Below are 15,810 nucleotides of genomic sequence, written 5' to 3'. Positions count from 1 at the left end.
TAATACATAAAACCAATTCATAACCTTAATCTAACTTATCACTTATTTACAAAACACTTCTTAACCCTAATACAACTTATCCATTACTCATCTATAAAACACTCCTTAACCTTAGCTTATCCATTATTTCCCAATCTTATCAATTATAACCTTAATCTAACTTATACAACTTAGCCATTACTTATCTATAACCTTAATACAACTTATCCGTTACTTATCTCTAAAACACTCCTTAACCTTAGCTTATCCATTAATATTTCCTAATTTTATCAATTATCAATAAAATATCTCTTAACATTTCACACACTAAACATGTGTATTAACACGTCTATGCTTTTCTCTTAACCTCTCATACACACATGAAATAGCATCATACGACCTGGTATTCCCTGGCTTAAAAAGGGCTTTTTGAATTTCTTCAGGCTGGGCTCTTGTCCGCACTGGGGGCTGGGTAGCGAAGATCGACTCTTGACCCCGTAGTCTGCACTAGGGAGATAAGGTCCTGATGTTCCAGGCTGGTATCTGGTAGTGCCTTGGACTCGGCTTTCGGGTGACCGAGTCTCAGGAGACAAGGCTTTTAGTTCTCTACTCTCGAAGATGAGGCTTTGCTCTCGGGATGGCAAAGCGTTCTGTCTGCTCAAAAGACGAAGCTTTGCTTTCGGGATGGCAAAGCATTCTGAGAGGCAGAGTATCTAGTCTGTTCTCGGAAGACAGACCTTCAATGTCCACTCTCAGGGACATGAGGATTTGCATTCGGGATGCAAGGTGTTAAATGTCTGTTTTCGGGAGACAAAGCTCTGTGCTTTGTTCCTGTCGGCGTGGGACAGGCTTTATTGCTCTTTTCACTCATGTGTGAAGCGAGCTGCCTGGGGTCTCCAGCTTGCTCTCCAGCTCTCTTTTCTTTCGTCTCTAACCATCCCTCAGCTGACGCACTCTGGAATAAACCAGGATCCCTCCTGCCCTGCCAATCCACTTGCTGCCTGAAAGGCCAGGCACTACCCTAACCCCTTGCTGTGCGCAATGAGACTTCCCTGTGTGGCCACCAGGGAGCAGCCTCCACCCAGCACAGGACTTGAAGGGTAGGCTGGGGGGGGGCGCTTTAGGTGGGTCATTGTTTAAATTCAGGGGCAGAGGCTGCCAGCAAGCTCTGCCCCGCTGTAAAGGCTACATCTCTTCGTGGACTGGGGAAAGCAGCCGATTCCAATTATGAAGGCAGTGATGGGATTGTCCCCATTTCTGTGAAGCTTCGTCCAGTGAAGCAGACCGGCGGCCCCCTCTCTGATGAGGCTGGTTCTAGCAACTCAGGATGAGGGTATTCCCTGGACAGGGGTTCAGGCTCTCAGCTGATGAATCAGAAAGGGAAAAGGATATGCCCCTGAGAAACAGGCACAATAGAGCCTGTTCGTCACCCACAATTCCTCACACATTCCAGCCCAGGACCGGGTCAGCCCATCTTCAGCTGGCTGGAGGAAACCGGAAGCTTCTGGACTCAACCTAGCTAAGGATTCCTGGGTTCTGCTCTCTCCCCAGTTCCCACCAGCCAGACCTGGAAAGTCTTACGTCTTGCCCTCCTCCTACTCTATTTGGATTACATACCACGGTGGTTTGAGGGAGAAATGTTAGTCATAGACTTATATATTTCAACACTTGGTCCCTGGCTAGTGGTTAGTGTCAGCATTTGGGGATGGTATAGTCTTCAGGGCAACATTTCTCAACCTGGAGGTCAAAGGACCCTTTCACAGGAGCCGCCTAAGGCCATCGAAAACCCATATATATTTACATAACATATATTTACGTAACAGTAGCAAAATTACAGTTACGGAGTAGTAGCAATGAAAACAATTTTATGATTGGGGGTGGTCAGCATAACACGAGGAACTGTATTAAAGGGTCGCAGCGTTAGGAAGGTTGAGGAGCACTGCTTTAGGAGGTCTCTCCTCCAGTTTGCCCTCTTCACTTTCTGGTTGTGGTTAAAGATGTGATCTCTCAACTTCCTGCCCCAGGGCCTGCTGTCATGCCTAATAACACTGTGCAGCCAAAACAAACTCTTCTGAGAGTTGATTTTAGCCACGGTGTTTGATCTCAGCAACAGAAGTGTAATGATACACACACACCAATAAATTTACCAGGTGGAGAGATTAGTCAGACGTGATGGGGCACGCCTGTAAATCTCGGCCCTTGAGGGGCAGAGGGCATGGCAAGTTCCGAGCCAGGATGAGTTGACGGCGGCCAGGGACCACAGTAAAACACGGTCTCAAACATGCCAAAAAGGGAGGCTGAAATAAGGTGGAGACCACAGAGAATGAGCCTTGGTGTCTACCCGTGCTCATATGTAAACATGAACAACCCCAGCCCCCCGGAGAAGAGGGGCAGGTGGGGTTAAAGATGTGTGCCACCTGGCATCACCACCCAAGCCTGTTTTCTTTTTTAAAAAAGAGCGTATTGTAAACTGGACACAAAAGGAGAGGGGGTTCAGCACGGGGTGCCAGTGGGCCAGCCCCGCCTGGGCGAGTGTCTGAGCAGCTCTCTTGGGTGCCAGAGTGGGGGAGAGGAGGGGATTTAGTGTCGCCTCCTGAAGGCAGTAAGTGAATGGGTCAGAACATGACTAGAAGGGTCTGAGATCCACAGCTAGGAGGACATGAGGTGGGGATGAGGGCTTGGCAGGGCTGTACAGCTCTTGCGCACCACACCTGCGCCGCCAGCCTACTGCCCCCCTCCCCACCCCCAGAGAGAGATCTAAGATTTAAGGGTTTGTGTGTGTGTAGTCTTGGCTATCCTGGGACTCTGTAGACCAGGCTGGCCTTGAACTCACAGAAATCCACCTGCCTCTGCCTCCCGAGTGCTGGGATTAAAGGTGTGTGCCGCTTGTGCCCGGCTTAAGTTTAAATTTTAAACTATTTTTACTATCGTTGTGTGCACGACGGGGTGTAAGGGGTGGATGGTGGAGGTCAGAAGAGGACTTTGTGGGGTTCCTCCTATCCTTTCAACTTTACGTGGAGTCTGGGGATCTAACTCGGGCCATCGGGCTATTGCGGCAAGCGTTTTTGCTGGCTGAGCCGTCTCGGCAGATTCTTCCATTTTTTTGACGCTGTCTCATACTCACCATGTGGCCAAGGGTGAGGATGGCCTTCAACCTCTGCTCCTCTGCTCCAGCTCCAAGTACCAAGACTACAGGCATGTGGGGCACCCACTCTGTTTCTTTTTTAAAGAAAGGCAAGGAAAGCAAACCTCCATCGGGTTTCTGTGGGGAGCGGTGTGCAGGCTGGACAAGCACTCAACAGCGTCCCCTAGGCCCCAGACAGTCCTTGGAAACAGTTATCTCTAAGCCTTGCCTCCTCTCGACAGTTCCTGGGCATCTGACCCTTTCCTTGGATGGCACAGCTCAGACCGGGTATCTGGCTATGATCTTTCTTCTATCTCTCTCTGTCTCCAGGCGCTTTGATTCCGACCTTCTACACACAAAAGCATACCAAGCGTTTGAAAGCTAACATCGGTATTTTTATCTTGTTACTCGTGTGGGAGTATCATTGGCTCAGTTGAAGGTCCCTGGAGTTTTATAGTGTTAACTCTCTCATTTAGGTCTACGATCCGGTTTTAATTCATTTTTTAATGTGGTTGTTAAGACATCATCTAGCTATATGGCATGTGCTGGTTTCAAACTCAAGAGCCTTCCATTCCAGGCTCTCAAGTGCTGGGCTCACAGGCCCCAGCCCCGTGTCTGAGTTCATTTTTTTTTTTTTTTTTTTTTTTTTTTTTTTTTTTTTTTTTTTTTTTTTTTTTTTTTTTTTTTTTTTTTTTTTTTTTTTTTTTTTTTTGATTTTCGAGACAGGGTTTCTCCGTAGCTTTTGGTTCCTGTCCTGGAACTAGCTCTTGTAGACCAGGCTGGCCTCGAACTCACAGAGATCCACCTGCCTCTCTGAGTTCATTTTTGTTAGTTAGGGAGCAATCCAAACGTGTTCCTTTGCAGATGGACACTCAGCTGTCTTAACACTAAATGAATACAAGGGTTTGTGTTGTGTTGTTTTGGAAACTGGGCCTCATGTAGTCCAGGCTGGTTTTGAACTTCCAAGCCTGCATCCACCCCAAGAGTGCTGGGACTACAGGCGTAGTATCATGCCCAGTTCTCTCCTTACAGAATCATCTCAGCCTCTTTGTCTGAAATTCACTGACTGTAAATTGGGATTTAATCCTGAATTATCAACTCTGCTATTCTAGTTAGGCCTCCATTTTGAGCCTGTAAACAGCAAGAGGTTGAGAGTTCCCTTGGGACTTTTCATTTGAAAAGTCTTCTGGAGTGGGGAGTACTGCTCCAGGGGTGGGTGCCCTGCTGGTTGGGAGAGAGGTGTTTTTAGGCTAAAATGGGATAAGAAAATGTAATGAAGCTGGGCGGTGGTGGCGCACGCCTTTAGTCCCAGCACTAGGGAGGCAGAGACAGGCGGATCTCATTGAGTCCGAGGCCAGCCTGGTCTACAGAGCTAGTTCCAGGACAGCCAGGACTGCTAGTTACACAAGGAGAAACCCTGTCTCGAACCCCCCACCCCCCAAAAGAGATGGAATGAACAGGATGTCCCACCTCCCACTGCCCCTCAGAAGCAGGTGTTACATTCCTGTGTCACAAACCCTGTGTGTGGTGGGGGGCAGAGGAAGAATGTGTCTGTCTCAGAAAAGGGAGGTCCCCTCCCCACCCAGCCATCTCCCTGCAGTCTGCTGCTTCTTTGGCTCATGGCTTGCCTACGTCAGCACCTCACATTCTCCAGATACCCTAAGAGTCTGCCAAGCCTCTACTTACACCAAGGCCAAAGGCACCAGGGCTTAAAATAGCTCAGCCGTGGTGCCCTGGAGAGCATACATGGAGAAGGTGGGGGCAGATACCCTGGCTCCCTTCTCCGGTTGGGCCGCACAGAGAAGGGAAGGGAGATAAAGGTTGCCGGAGCTCTGCAAGGCTAACTTGGCTCCCAAGAGTGGGAAGGTGCCTGGGAAACTCGAGATAAGGCGCTAATTTCACTAACTGCCTAGCCAGGGCCATGGCAACTGTGGCCTCAGATCAGGAAAGAGAAGCAGAAAGGCTGGCAGGAGGACAAGGGCTGTGTACTCAAAGACAGGCAGCTTCGGTGAGAGTCAAACACACTTTATTCAGCACAGGAATGTCTGTCTGGACAGAAGGCCTTGAGGGTCCCTGACAAAGAACTCTGCCTCAGGCCTCACTGTGAACAGAACAAAGGTCTTCATGTAAACTGGACACAAAAGGAGAGGGGTTCGGGACGGGGTGCCAGTGGGCCAGCCCTGCCTGGGCGAGTGTCTGAGCAGCTCTCTGGGTGCCAGGGTGGGGGAGGGGAGGGCAGTGAGTGAACGGGTCAGCACATGATTAGAAGGGTCTGAGATCCACAGCCAGGAGGACATGAGGTGGGGACGAGGGCTTGGCAGGGCTGTACAGGGCTTGCGCACCACACCTGCGCCCCCAGTCACCCCCAGTTAGCTAATTGAAAAGGAGACTGACCTTCCCCGGCCAGGACACCACTTCTGAAAGTGGGGTCAGTGTGGGAGCTGGGGAGGGACCACCAGTGGCAGATAAGGCAGGTCTGCCGGCAGAACCAACCTTACTGACCACAGCCTCGGGACATCATGATCAGGATGGAGGAAGGGCTCGGGGATGCACCAGAAGAGCGCCAATTTTAACTTCTGCCCTGGGATGGAGTGTAGGGCATGGCCCCTTCATGCAGACTGTGTAGAGGGTAATCTCAGGTCGGGAAGCCCTGTGAGACCATCCCCTTCCCAGGGATGCTATGCTGGGCCAACAGGGCTGGGAGAGGAAGCTCTTTAGGAGGGTGGTGCTGGTCATCCTGGGATCTTTGGGGTGATAAGGAGAAGCTACCCATCATGGCCCATGTGGGGCTAGCTGAAGTCCCTATCAATACTAACCGGAGAGCAGAGGGCAAAGGGTGACAAGAGCATCTTCCTGACTGTCCCTGCTAACCTGGAGAGGGATATGCTCCATAAACCATGTCCCCTACCAGGAGGGAACCTGTTTTGACCCTCCTCCATGTTGTGACCAAGCACTGTGGCCTGGAGAGGGACCCCTTCCATCCTGAGGGCCCTGTGCCCCATGTGGCTATGCGGGTTGGCTCACCAGTAGGGAGTAGAACAGGGCTGTCTGTCTGGAGGCCAGGAGGCCGAGACTGGTGCCAGGGGTGGATGGGCATCAGGCACAGCCATCCGACTCTCACTAGGAAATCTGTACGTTACACAAAGCTTGGGGTGGAGAGACCCCGGGAAGGCCAGCACCTATCTAAACTACTCACAGCTGGGACAGGGGTCACAGGGGTCACACAAATGCCCTGATTTCCAGGGATCACAACCAACAGGCAAAAGGAACACAGACCATCCCTGTGGAGGCAAGGGGGGGGGGGACTGTTCTGGGCATGCGCCCTGCCAGGGACTCACTCATCGAACTTCCCCTCCCGGATATGCTCAAAGGAGAAGGGGAGGAACTTGAAACCGGCCCCGGAGTAGAATTTATTCTGGAATTCCACCCTGGAAAAAAGAAAAGTAAAGTCACCATTTCACTGAGAAAATAAGATAGGGCTAAGTATAGTAGTGTAGGCTTCTTCCCAGCACCGGGAGACAAGGCAGGCCGATCATAGTGAGACCCCGTCCAAAAATCAAATCAAATGGTTAAATGGCCGGGTGGTTAAGGGCACCTGGTGTTCTTGCAGAAGACCTGAATTTGGTTCCCAGCATATGCGTGGCTGCTCACAACTGCCAGGAACTCCAGCTCCTGGAGACACCCTTCTCTAGTCTCCACACCCTCATTCAGACACATGGATAAAAATATTTAAATAATAATAAAGATGAGTGCTTCACTGTGCTGCCCAGGCTGGCCCTGAACTCTTGCTCCAGTTCCCGCAATAGCTGGGACTACCAGGAATGCCATGGCGCCTGGGCCAGGGCGACCCTTTCAGATGTCCATGCTACTTCCCCTCCAGAGGACAGCTCTGTGGAGATGAGTCTCCCACGCCACCTCCTCTTGTGCTGGACAGTTGTGTGTCAGCTTGACACAGGCTAGATTCTCACTTGACTGTTGAGACTCTCTAATGAGAAAATGCGCCCATAAGATTGGGCTATAGCAAGCCTATAGGGCATTTTCCTAACGATTGATGGAGGAGGGCCCAGTTCATTGTGGGTGGTGCCATCCCTGGGCTGGTGGTCTTGTGCTCTAGGAGAGAGCAGGCTGAGCAGCCATGGGGAGCAAGCCAGTAAGCAGCACCCCTCCATGGTCTCCGCATCAGCTCCTGCCTCCAGGTTTCTGCCTTGCTTGAGTTCCTGTCCTGACTTCCTTCAAGGATGAACAGTGATGTGAAGGGTAAGCCAAAGAAACCCTTTCCTCCCCAACTTGCTTTGGTCATGGTGTTTTGTTGCAGAACAGAAGCCCTAACTAGCCGGGCGATGGTGGCTCACACCTTTAATCCCAGCACTCGGGAGGCAGAGGCAGGCGGATCTCTGTGAGTTCGAGACCAGCCTGGTCTACAGAGCTAGTTCCAGGACAGGCTACAAAGCCACAGAGAAACCCTGTCTCGAAAAACCAAAAGAAGAAGCCCTAACTAAGACACGCCCTCGTGTGGGTTCTGGGAATTGAACTCAGGTAGGTCACGAACTTTTCAGGTAAGCACTGTTACCCACTGAGCCTCTAAATGACCTACGCTATTTTTTAAATTAAAAATAACATTTAAATGTATTATGGGGGGAGGTCAGAGGTCTACTTTGTGAAATCGGTCCTCCTCTTCTACTTTTCCATGTGTTCCTGAGGTCAAACTCAGGTTGCCAGGCTTGCGCAGCAACACCTTCACCACCGGGCCAGCTCCTCGGGAGAGGCTTTCAGAGCCCAGGGCCACCCTCACGAAACCACCGCACAGGATGCCCAGAGAAGTCTCTGTCTTCAGATCTCATCCCCACTTGGTCCTGCTGGGTGCGTCTGTGCTAAATGTGTAACAGCAGAGACAGCGCAGTGTGACAGCCGCAAGCTAAGGAAGAAGAAAGCCCTGAACCCCTTCAGCCACCAAAGGGAAGCCCCCTGGAGTACTTCTCCTTCTGGGTAAACACGATTGCCCCGCCCCAAGAAGGGAGACTTGGGACAGAATGCTGAAAGCAGTCAGTTCAGAAGAGGAAACTCTCAGGAAAGAGGGGGAGGCTTGAGGGGGGGGGCGTTCTTCTCGAAGCAAAAACATTCTCCAGCCACAAAAACATCTGAGAAAGAATTCTTCTCTGGAGGCTGAAAGGAAAAACAGGGCCTTAACTCCCTTCCCAGGCAGATGGGCGGCTATCCCTGCTGGTCTCTTTGGGGCCCTTTTCCAGCTCAGAGGGGCAGGAAGAAGTTGGGAGCAGGGCTGCCTGACTGTTTCCTCCCGCACACTCCCCTGGCTGGCAGCCCAGCAACCAAACCACCACCAAATATGGGCAGAAACACGCAGGCCTGATTCAGAGGAAGCCAAGCTGCCCTGGTGCATAGTTTCCAGGAGGCACCCTGTGACCCTTGCAAGAACAGGCGGGATGGACTGTGGTGGGCTCCAGGGGACAGGGGACAGAAGCTTCAAGGCCTGGAGAGGAATCTAGCTCCTCAGTGCACCTTCAGCTACATGCAGGGCTTCTATCACTCAACCAGAGAACCGTGTGTGTGTGTGGGGGGGGGGGTGGCTAGTGGTACCGAGTCCCAGGGGCTCCTTCGGTTCTGGTGTGGCTGGTGTGGGCTTGAGGACACAGTGGCAGAGCTATGGGCTGTACCTATTAGGAGGAGTGGGAAGAACCTGCCGTGCAGAAGCAATCATATGGCGCTTTCTCTGCCACCCTCACAGTCTGCCGGGGCAGGGCCCAGGCCCCAAGGCCTCCCAGGGAAAATGGACCCCAGCAAATTAACTGCAGGATTCCAGGGCCCAGATTCACCCTCCACCCCTTAGAAGTGCCAGCTTCTAAGAAGTCTCTCTGCAAGTTCCAGGCAGAGCTGGGGGTGTGGGAAGGGCAGGGGGGTGGTTAGGCTCCTGCTCTAGCTCCCTTCCCTTGGGTCTGGAGGGTTCATGTTGGTTAGGCTTCATTCACGTATATCAAGGGTATTCCTGAACAACCCAACAAAAGGTGTACAGCCATGGTCTTTATCCTATACCATGTAGCCCAGGATTGCCCTCACGGGGTTCCAGCTCACGTCTGCAGCTAAGGATGCATTCCAAACGACTCCCTGGCTGGCCAATCACACAGACAGACTATTCTAATTTCCAACAGGACGAATGGAGCCTAGGTTTTGCGTGGACGGCTACAGTCACCAACCTGCTCGTCTCAGGTCTGCAGTTCCGGCACGTGGACTGACAGACAAGGTCCCTCTGGTGCGCCACCATCTTGGGTTTATCCTGAGGTCAGTTCTACTTTACCTCTCACCCCGAGGGTCCTCACCTCAAGCTCCCAGTACAGAGATGGAAAACAACTCCCCCTGGCCGCCCCACCCAGGGAAACGTGTACTTCCTGAGTACAGACCAAAGTCGCCTTGTGGCGTGAGAGGTACTGACTCCTGAGGGCTCTTCAGCTGTTTGCTTAGCCTCTGAAGTGCACTGAGAACCCAGTCTCAGGAGTGCAGAGGCTTGGCTTGTCACCCCTTCCAGCTCCAGTTCGTGGCAAAGGCCACCTGGTGAGCCAGGGAGGCTGCCAGAGCGAATGTGAGTGCTCCCGCCATGTTCCGGAGCTGGCTGGAGGAGGAAGGGGCCGTGGGGCCTTTTCCACTCTTTGGGGATGAAGAATTCTCTCTGATGGCTCGGGTAGCAGGCAATGCCGTCAGCTGGGACTATCGACCCAGGACTTTTACTCCAGCAATACTGCATTCCTCCCGCCTGCTCCCCAGGGCTGTCTCCTCAACCTTCGACCCACGTGGGGACACACAGGTGTGAGCACAGACACACACAGGGCTCTAGATGAGGGATCCCCATCCCGGCTGCAGCCTTTACGCCTCATTCTGATGGCCAGTTACAGCAAGATCCCTGCTTTGTGTCTAATTATGGTGGGCATTAACACCAAGCACACCTTGCAGGGTAGGTGGGAAGACACACAACCCAGAAGACAGAAATTATGTTCTCAAATGTCACTGGCCTCATGACCTGCACAACTCCCAGACTAGGGATTTAGTTATCAAATAAATCAAAATCAAATTAAATGCTTTCCTTCTCAGTTCCAAAGAAACTCAGAAGTGGTTTATCAGGGAAACACCAGGGACGAAGTGAGAGGCATGAAGATGCTTGTGTCTGGTGCCAGAAACCAGCAGCCAGGACCATCCCCACCCCTCACCAGAGTCACAATGCTGAGCGCCCTGCAGCGCTTGGCGCACTTCTGCATTTGGCCAGTAGAGGGCACACAAGCACCAGTTAAACTTTTAAGTGGTGGTGCCATCTCAACTGTGTCAAGGACCACTCATCCCTCCAAAGCCAGCATTCCGAAAGTTGCATGAGGCTTCCTCCGTCTCTCCTCTTGTTCAACACTTACACTACCATACAGACAAATAAGAGAGAGACACCTCTGCCTCAAGCCTGTACCTAAGGGCATTCAGGTGGCAGCACACACCTCCTTTATGTCTCCCCATTCTCTATCCAGCCGGAAAAGTCTGTTCACGGGGCCCGCCAGACAGGTCCTCTCTACAGGGACCCTACCTTCAGCCACTGCCTATTACGGTGTGTCAGGGCTGCGTAACAGACACCTGGTGTGTACGCTATTTCCCACGTTCTCACAGGAACTCTGCCTTCTGTCTCAGAGAGCTCAGGATTGCCTGCCAGTGAGTCAGTCTGTCTCAGAAGCCTGCCTCACATCCTCTCCACTTCCCCATGTTCCTTTAGGAGAACAGAGGGAGACACTGTCACCTGAGGGCCGCAGGGGAGCCTGAGGACGAAGGCATTCACCTGGCAATAAAACATGGCTTCCCAAACTGCTTCAGCTCCCAAAGGCAGTGAGACCCAAGGCAGGCAACCTCCACATGCCGTGCACTCCTGCCTTGCTGACCTGCCTGATGGCTCTGGCCTAACCTCCACTGCTCCTCACCCGCCCAGAACAGGAGGCAATCAAGGAGGGGCAGTCACTCTTCCCCCAAGTCCTGAGCTCAGGAGACAGAGGAGAACAGGAGAGCATGGAGGCCAAGAGGGCAAGAAAAAGTGAGTCACCGGCGGGGCCTGGTTCCACAGACATTCCCTCACTGGAGTGGCTGCGGAAGTGTGCTGGCTAGAGCTGGCTGATAACCTGAGGGGAGGATGCCAAGGAGCTGAAAACATGCAGCACTCCCAACCTCCCAGCTCACGTAAACAAACCACTGGGCGCAGGAGCCAGGGGAGAGCCAGCTCAGAGAAAGCAGAGTCTACTGACTCTGAGGAAGCACAGGCCTCCTAGGCAGCCTGGAGGGAGGGTCACAGCCACAGCCTACCCCTAACACCCTTAATACCCCTTGATTCTCCCCCATAACTTAGTACAACCAACAGGAGACTCATGGGGCCAGAAGAGAAAGATGAGGGACACAGACAAGAGGCTCCAAAGGGTCAGGGCTGCACAAATCCCCTGTGGAGCTCAGAGACCGACCACGGGTTTCTGAGGCAGGGCCACTGAGTGAGTGTGGAGGGAGTGTTCGTGTAGGGCCAACTAGAGCTTCCGGAGATGCCGGGATTGACCCTTCTTTGACATGTTCCTCCTCCCCCTTTTTTTTTTTTTAAATAACTTATTTACTTTTTATTTTATATACATTGGTGTTTTGCCTGCAAGTATGTCTGTATGCAGGAATCAGATCCTCTGGAACAGGAGTTACAGACAGTTATGAGCTGTCATCTGGGTGCTGGGAATTGAACCTGGGTCCTCTAGAGGAGTAGTCAGGACTCTAATTGCTGAGCCATCTCTCCAGCCCCTTGACCCTTCCTTGAAAAGGAGAATGGCAACATAAAGGAATAAATGGAGCCCCAAGGGGAGGAGTCTGAGGCAGGGCAGCCAGCGAAACACAGGCTTCCTGGATTGTACTGTGGTTGTGTTTCAGGCACATTTGAGAAATATTCATACAAAAATTTTTCAGTTTATCTGAAACTCTACCTAACTGAGCATCTTGTGCTATTAGGAGCCTGTTCCTGGCACTTACTCTATAGACAAGGTTGGCCTCGAACTCACAGAGATCCTCCTGCCTCTGCCTCCCAAGTGCTGGGATTAAAGGCGTGCACCACCACCTCCGGGATACAGTTGCTTATCTTGAGTGTGTGGGGATACAGTTGCTTATCTTGAGTGTGTGTATCTGTGCGTACAAGTGTGGGCGCGTAAGAGGACAACTTGCAAAAGTGTGTTCTCTCCCTCCACCACGTGGTTCCAATGAACTGAACTCAGGTCATCAGGCTTGGTGGCAAACACTTTAGCCCACTGAGCATGTTTCTAGACTTCCCTTATAATCTCATTTGCTAAATCTGGCAACCCTCATCTGAGGTCATAGTCACAGCCCAGCCTCTAGCTCTCCTATTTCTGAGCCACGAAGGGCCGCACAGTCCATCAAGGAGAGCAAACATCGCGCACCTCCACGCCCCTGTACCACCTTTGGAAAAGCTGCTTCCGTGTCCTTAGCATCCTACCAAAGCAGCACCGGCACAGGGACACAGTAAAGTGACAAAGCAGGGATAGAGTGTGCTCTAGCAATTCCTGGTCGGGGCCAAACCCAGGGCTCTAGCCACAGGCCAGAACAAAACAAAAACAGCTCACACACAAAACACAAGCTCCTCGCTGTACACGGGTGTCCTAACATTTGAGAAGGTGAAGATCGGGAATCATGAGTTTGAGGCCAGCCTAGGATATAGAGTGAGACTCTTAAAAAAGAAAACAAGCCAGGTAGCGGTGCTCACACCTTTAATCCCAACATTTGGGGTGCAGAGGCAGGCAGATCTCTGTGAGTTCAAGGCCAGCCTGGTCTACAGAGCGAGTGCCAGGACTGCCAGAGCTACACAGAGAAACCCTGCCTCGAAAAATAAAAACAAAGCAAATGAAAAAAGGAAGAAAACAACAACAAAACAAGTCCTATCCCAGAATCCCCTTCAGCTTTACAAGCACAGTCAAAGGCACCTAGGGACACAAAGCAAGGAGTGGGAGCCTTTCCTGGAACCCTTGAGATGAGCAGGCTGCCTGGGGCCTTTTCCAGGGCTTGGAGCCAGGAAAGGAGGGGAGTGTGCAGGAGCTGACTCCCCAGAGCCCACGCCAGTGCAGGCGACTACACCTCTCATAGCTGACATCTTACCTGTAGAGGGGCTGGGTAGCGGTCTCGGCTTTGAAAAGCGATTTCAGCACTGACTTCCTCAAAAATCCTTGCTGGCCTGGCTTCTAACTGGGGAACCCCATTACCCCTCAATTAAACCAGAGAAGGGCCAGCTTCCGTTCCCTAGAGGTCAGACTTCTGGTGCTAAAGTGAGAACACTGCCCACTCCCTGCTCCACCCAGCTCCACTCACCAGTGTAACCGCAGGGCGTGGAGGAAGGCTGAGAGGCCCTCCATGATCAGCAGAATGGCCACAGTCAGGGTGGCAAAGGCGGCTAAGATGAAGAACAGCAGAAACCCTCCGGCGAGACTCCGGACATTCAGGCCTATGTGGATCACCATGGTCCAGAGTACTTCGGAGAGCTCTGCAGAAGGGGAGACACAGGGTACAGCTGAACTGAGCAAAAGGGAGGATGAGACCTTTGCAGTTCGCTCTGCCACTGTTAACCTGGAGAGTTCCTTGAAAACTGTATTCCTTTTTCTTTTCTTTCTGATTTTTAAAGACAGGGTTTCTCTGTAAAACCCTGGTTGTCCTATAGACAGGCTGGGTTCAAACTCACAGATCTGCCTGCCTCTGCCTCCCAAGTTCTGGGATTAAAGGCGTGCGCCGCCGCCGCCGCCGCCACCACCACCACCACCACCACCACCCACTGAAAACCATGTCTCTGCATTGGGGCGGCATCACTGCAAACAGCTAACCTATCTGCACTCATTCTTGGACTCAGGAGCTGGGCTGACCCCTGAAGTCTCCTGAGTTCCCAGAGGAGGGGGAACTGTAGAGGACACACTCACGTGCATGAGCCAGGCTCAGGGCCCAGAGCCGCAGGTAGGAGGCCGTGTTGGAGATGCAGCCCAGGCAGTACTCGATGGTGTGGATGGCCTGGTGGACCATGGTGTCCGCAAAGTCAAACTGGCACAGGAGGAAACCAGAGGGGAGATCAGGCTAGGAGGGGAGTGTGCAGGAGCTGACTCCCCGGAGCCCACGCCTGGGCAGGCGACTACACCTCTCCTAGCTGACATCTCACCTGAAGAGGGGCTGGGTAGCGGTGTTGACTCCGAAAAGTGATTTCTGCAATGACTTCCCCCAAATCGTTCCTGGCCTGGTTTCTAACTAGGGCACCCTAATATCCCCCCAATAAGCTACACTGTATCTTCCTTTTTACACAGTTTCACTATATAGTTTCAGGCTAATCTTGAACTTGGAACCCCACCTCCTTAGCCTCCTTGTGCCGGCTTTGCAGTGTGTGCCCCTGCATCAGAAAAGCCTTTTCTTTTCTTTTTTTTAATTTTACGTGTTCTCTTTAAAAGACTTATTTTATTTTGAGACAGGGTTTCCTCTGTGTATTCACAGCTGTCCTGGAACTCACTCCGTAGACCAGGCTGGCCTTGCACTCAGAAGGTCCTCTTGTCTCTGCCTTCCTCATGCTGGGATAAAAGGTGTGCACCACCACTGGTCAGCCAAACTTAATTTATTTTTATTTTATGTGTATTAAGTGTCTTCCCTGCATGCAGTTGTGTGTACCAGGTGTGTGCAATGCTCACAAAGGCCAGCAGAGGGCATCAGATCCTCTGGAATAGGAGTCTGTGAGTCCCCATGTGGGTGACAGGAATCGAACTCAGGACCTCTGGGAGAGCAGCCAGTCTGACATGGTGGCTCACACTGTGAGCCCAACACTGAGGAGGCTGAAGTGAGCAGTCTGAACAACACAGTGAGGCCCTGCATCTGGGGGGGAGGGCTTTGGACTTCCCACAGGGCAGGGTGCCCTGCCATCTCTTAAGACTGGAAGGGGTGGGAGGAGGGTGAGTGGCAGAACGGGAGGGGAATGGGAGGAGGGGAGGGAGTGGAAATTTTTGAATTGAAAAATAATATATCTGAAACCAAACAGGTATGCCTGGGAGCTAGGGATGCAGCTCAGAGAGCACTTGCCGAACGTGCCTGGGGTTCAGTCCTCAGTGCTGCATGGAAGGGGGCTGGGGAGAACTCGGGGTCTGGAAGAAGTTTTCAGAGTCCCCTTTAGGAGTAGTTTTCTGAACTTGGTATATTCTAGAAAGCTCAGGAGGAGAAACAGAATGTCCACCATAGAGCAGGCCATAGTTTTCTTTCTGATATAACTCCTCCAAGCCCCGCACAGGATCAATCGCCAGCTCCAGCTCCTGGGCTCGGCCAGCTTCCCCATCCTCATGTCTGGGCCCGTCTTATGCTACAGTCTCTACAGTATGTGAAGGGGCTGGGCTGGGAAGTCATAAGAGTGCGGCCAGTAGGAAGAGGGGACACTTCCAGCAAGTCACCCTGGGGAAACGCCTCACTTCCAGTCACCTCTGCCCAATCCTGTGAATTTCTGGACTTTTCTATAAGCCTCTTACTCTGAAAATGAGGAGCCCTTGTTATGTTATCCAGAGCTCCCTGGTTCAGCAGCGCTGTAAGAAGCCTTCCCACCCCGGCTGCAGGAACTGCCAGGAAGAAAGCCCAGAACTCAGGGAAAGCAAAACACTTTCAGTGTTTTCACATGCGACCCGATTTTCTCT

General features: G+C 52.1%; 1 protein-coding gene and 1 long non-coding RNA gene across 5 annotated transcripts in view; one reads left to right on the top strand and one right to left on the bottom strand.

Moving 5' to 3' along the window:
- Positions 1-5,112: 5,112 nt before the first annotated feature.
- Positions 5,113-15,810, bottom strand: part of Atp6v0a1 (ATPase H+ transporting V0 subunit a1) — a 54,220-nt gene continuing 43,522 nt past the window's right edge. For 3 of the 4 annotated variants that reach the window (XM_050156819.1, XM_050156816.1, XM_050156817.1), the window contains 3 exons: positions 14,077-14,194; positions 13,478-13,649; positions 5,113-6,531 (listed from right to left, as the gene is read on the bottom strand). In XM_050156819.1, the coding sequence (XP_050012776.1) occupies positions 6,438-6,531; positions 13,478-13,649; positions 14,077-14,194 (384 nt within the window). In that variant the 3' untranslated portion in view covers positions 5,113-6,437. Of the gene's footprint in view, positions 6,532-13,477; positions 13,650-14,076; positions 14,195-15,810 lie in introns of those variants that run through there. The other variant, XM_050156818.1, reaches the window with a different exon arrangement.
- Positions 6,538-10,186, top strand: LOC126510318 (uncharacterized). The gene is made up of 2 exons (XR_007594349.1): positions 6,538-8,089; positions 9,268-10,186. It is a non-coding gene; the product is annotated as an uncharacterized lncRNA (long non-coding RNA).

Source organism: Alexandromys fortis, unplaced genomic scaffold, assembly GCF_014885135.2.
Source record: "Alexandromys fortis isolate MF-2015 unplaced genomic scaffold, M_Fortis_MF-2015_v1.1 scaffold_31, whole genome shotgun sequence".
In the NCBI taxonomy this organism is placed as follows: domain Eukaryota; kingdom Metazoa; phylum Chordata; class Mammalia; order Rodentia; family Cricetidae; genus Alexandromys; species Alexandromys fortis.
This window is presented reverse-complemented; position numbering and strand designations above follow the sequence as displayed.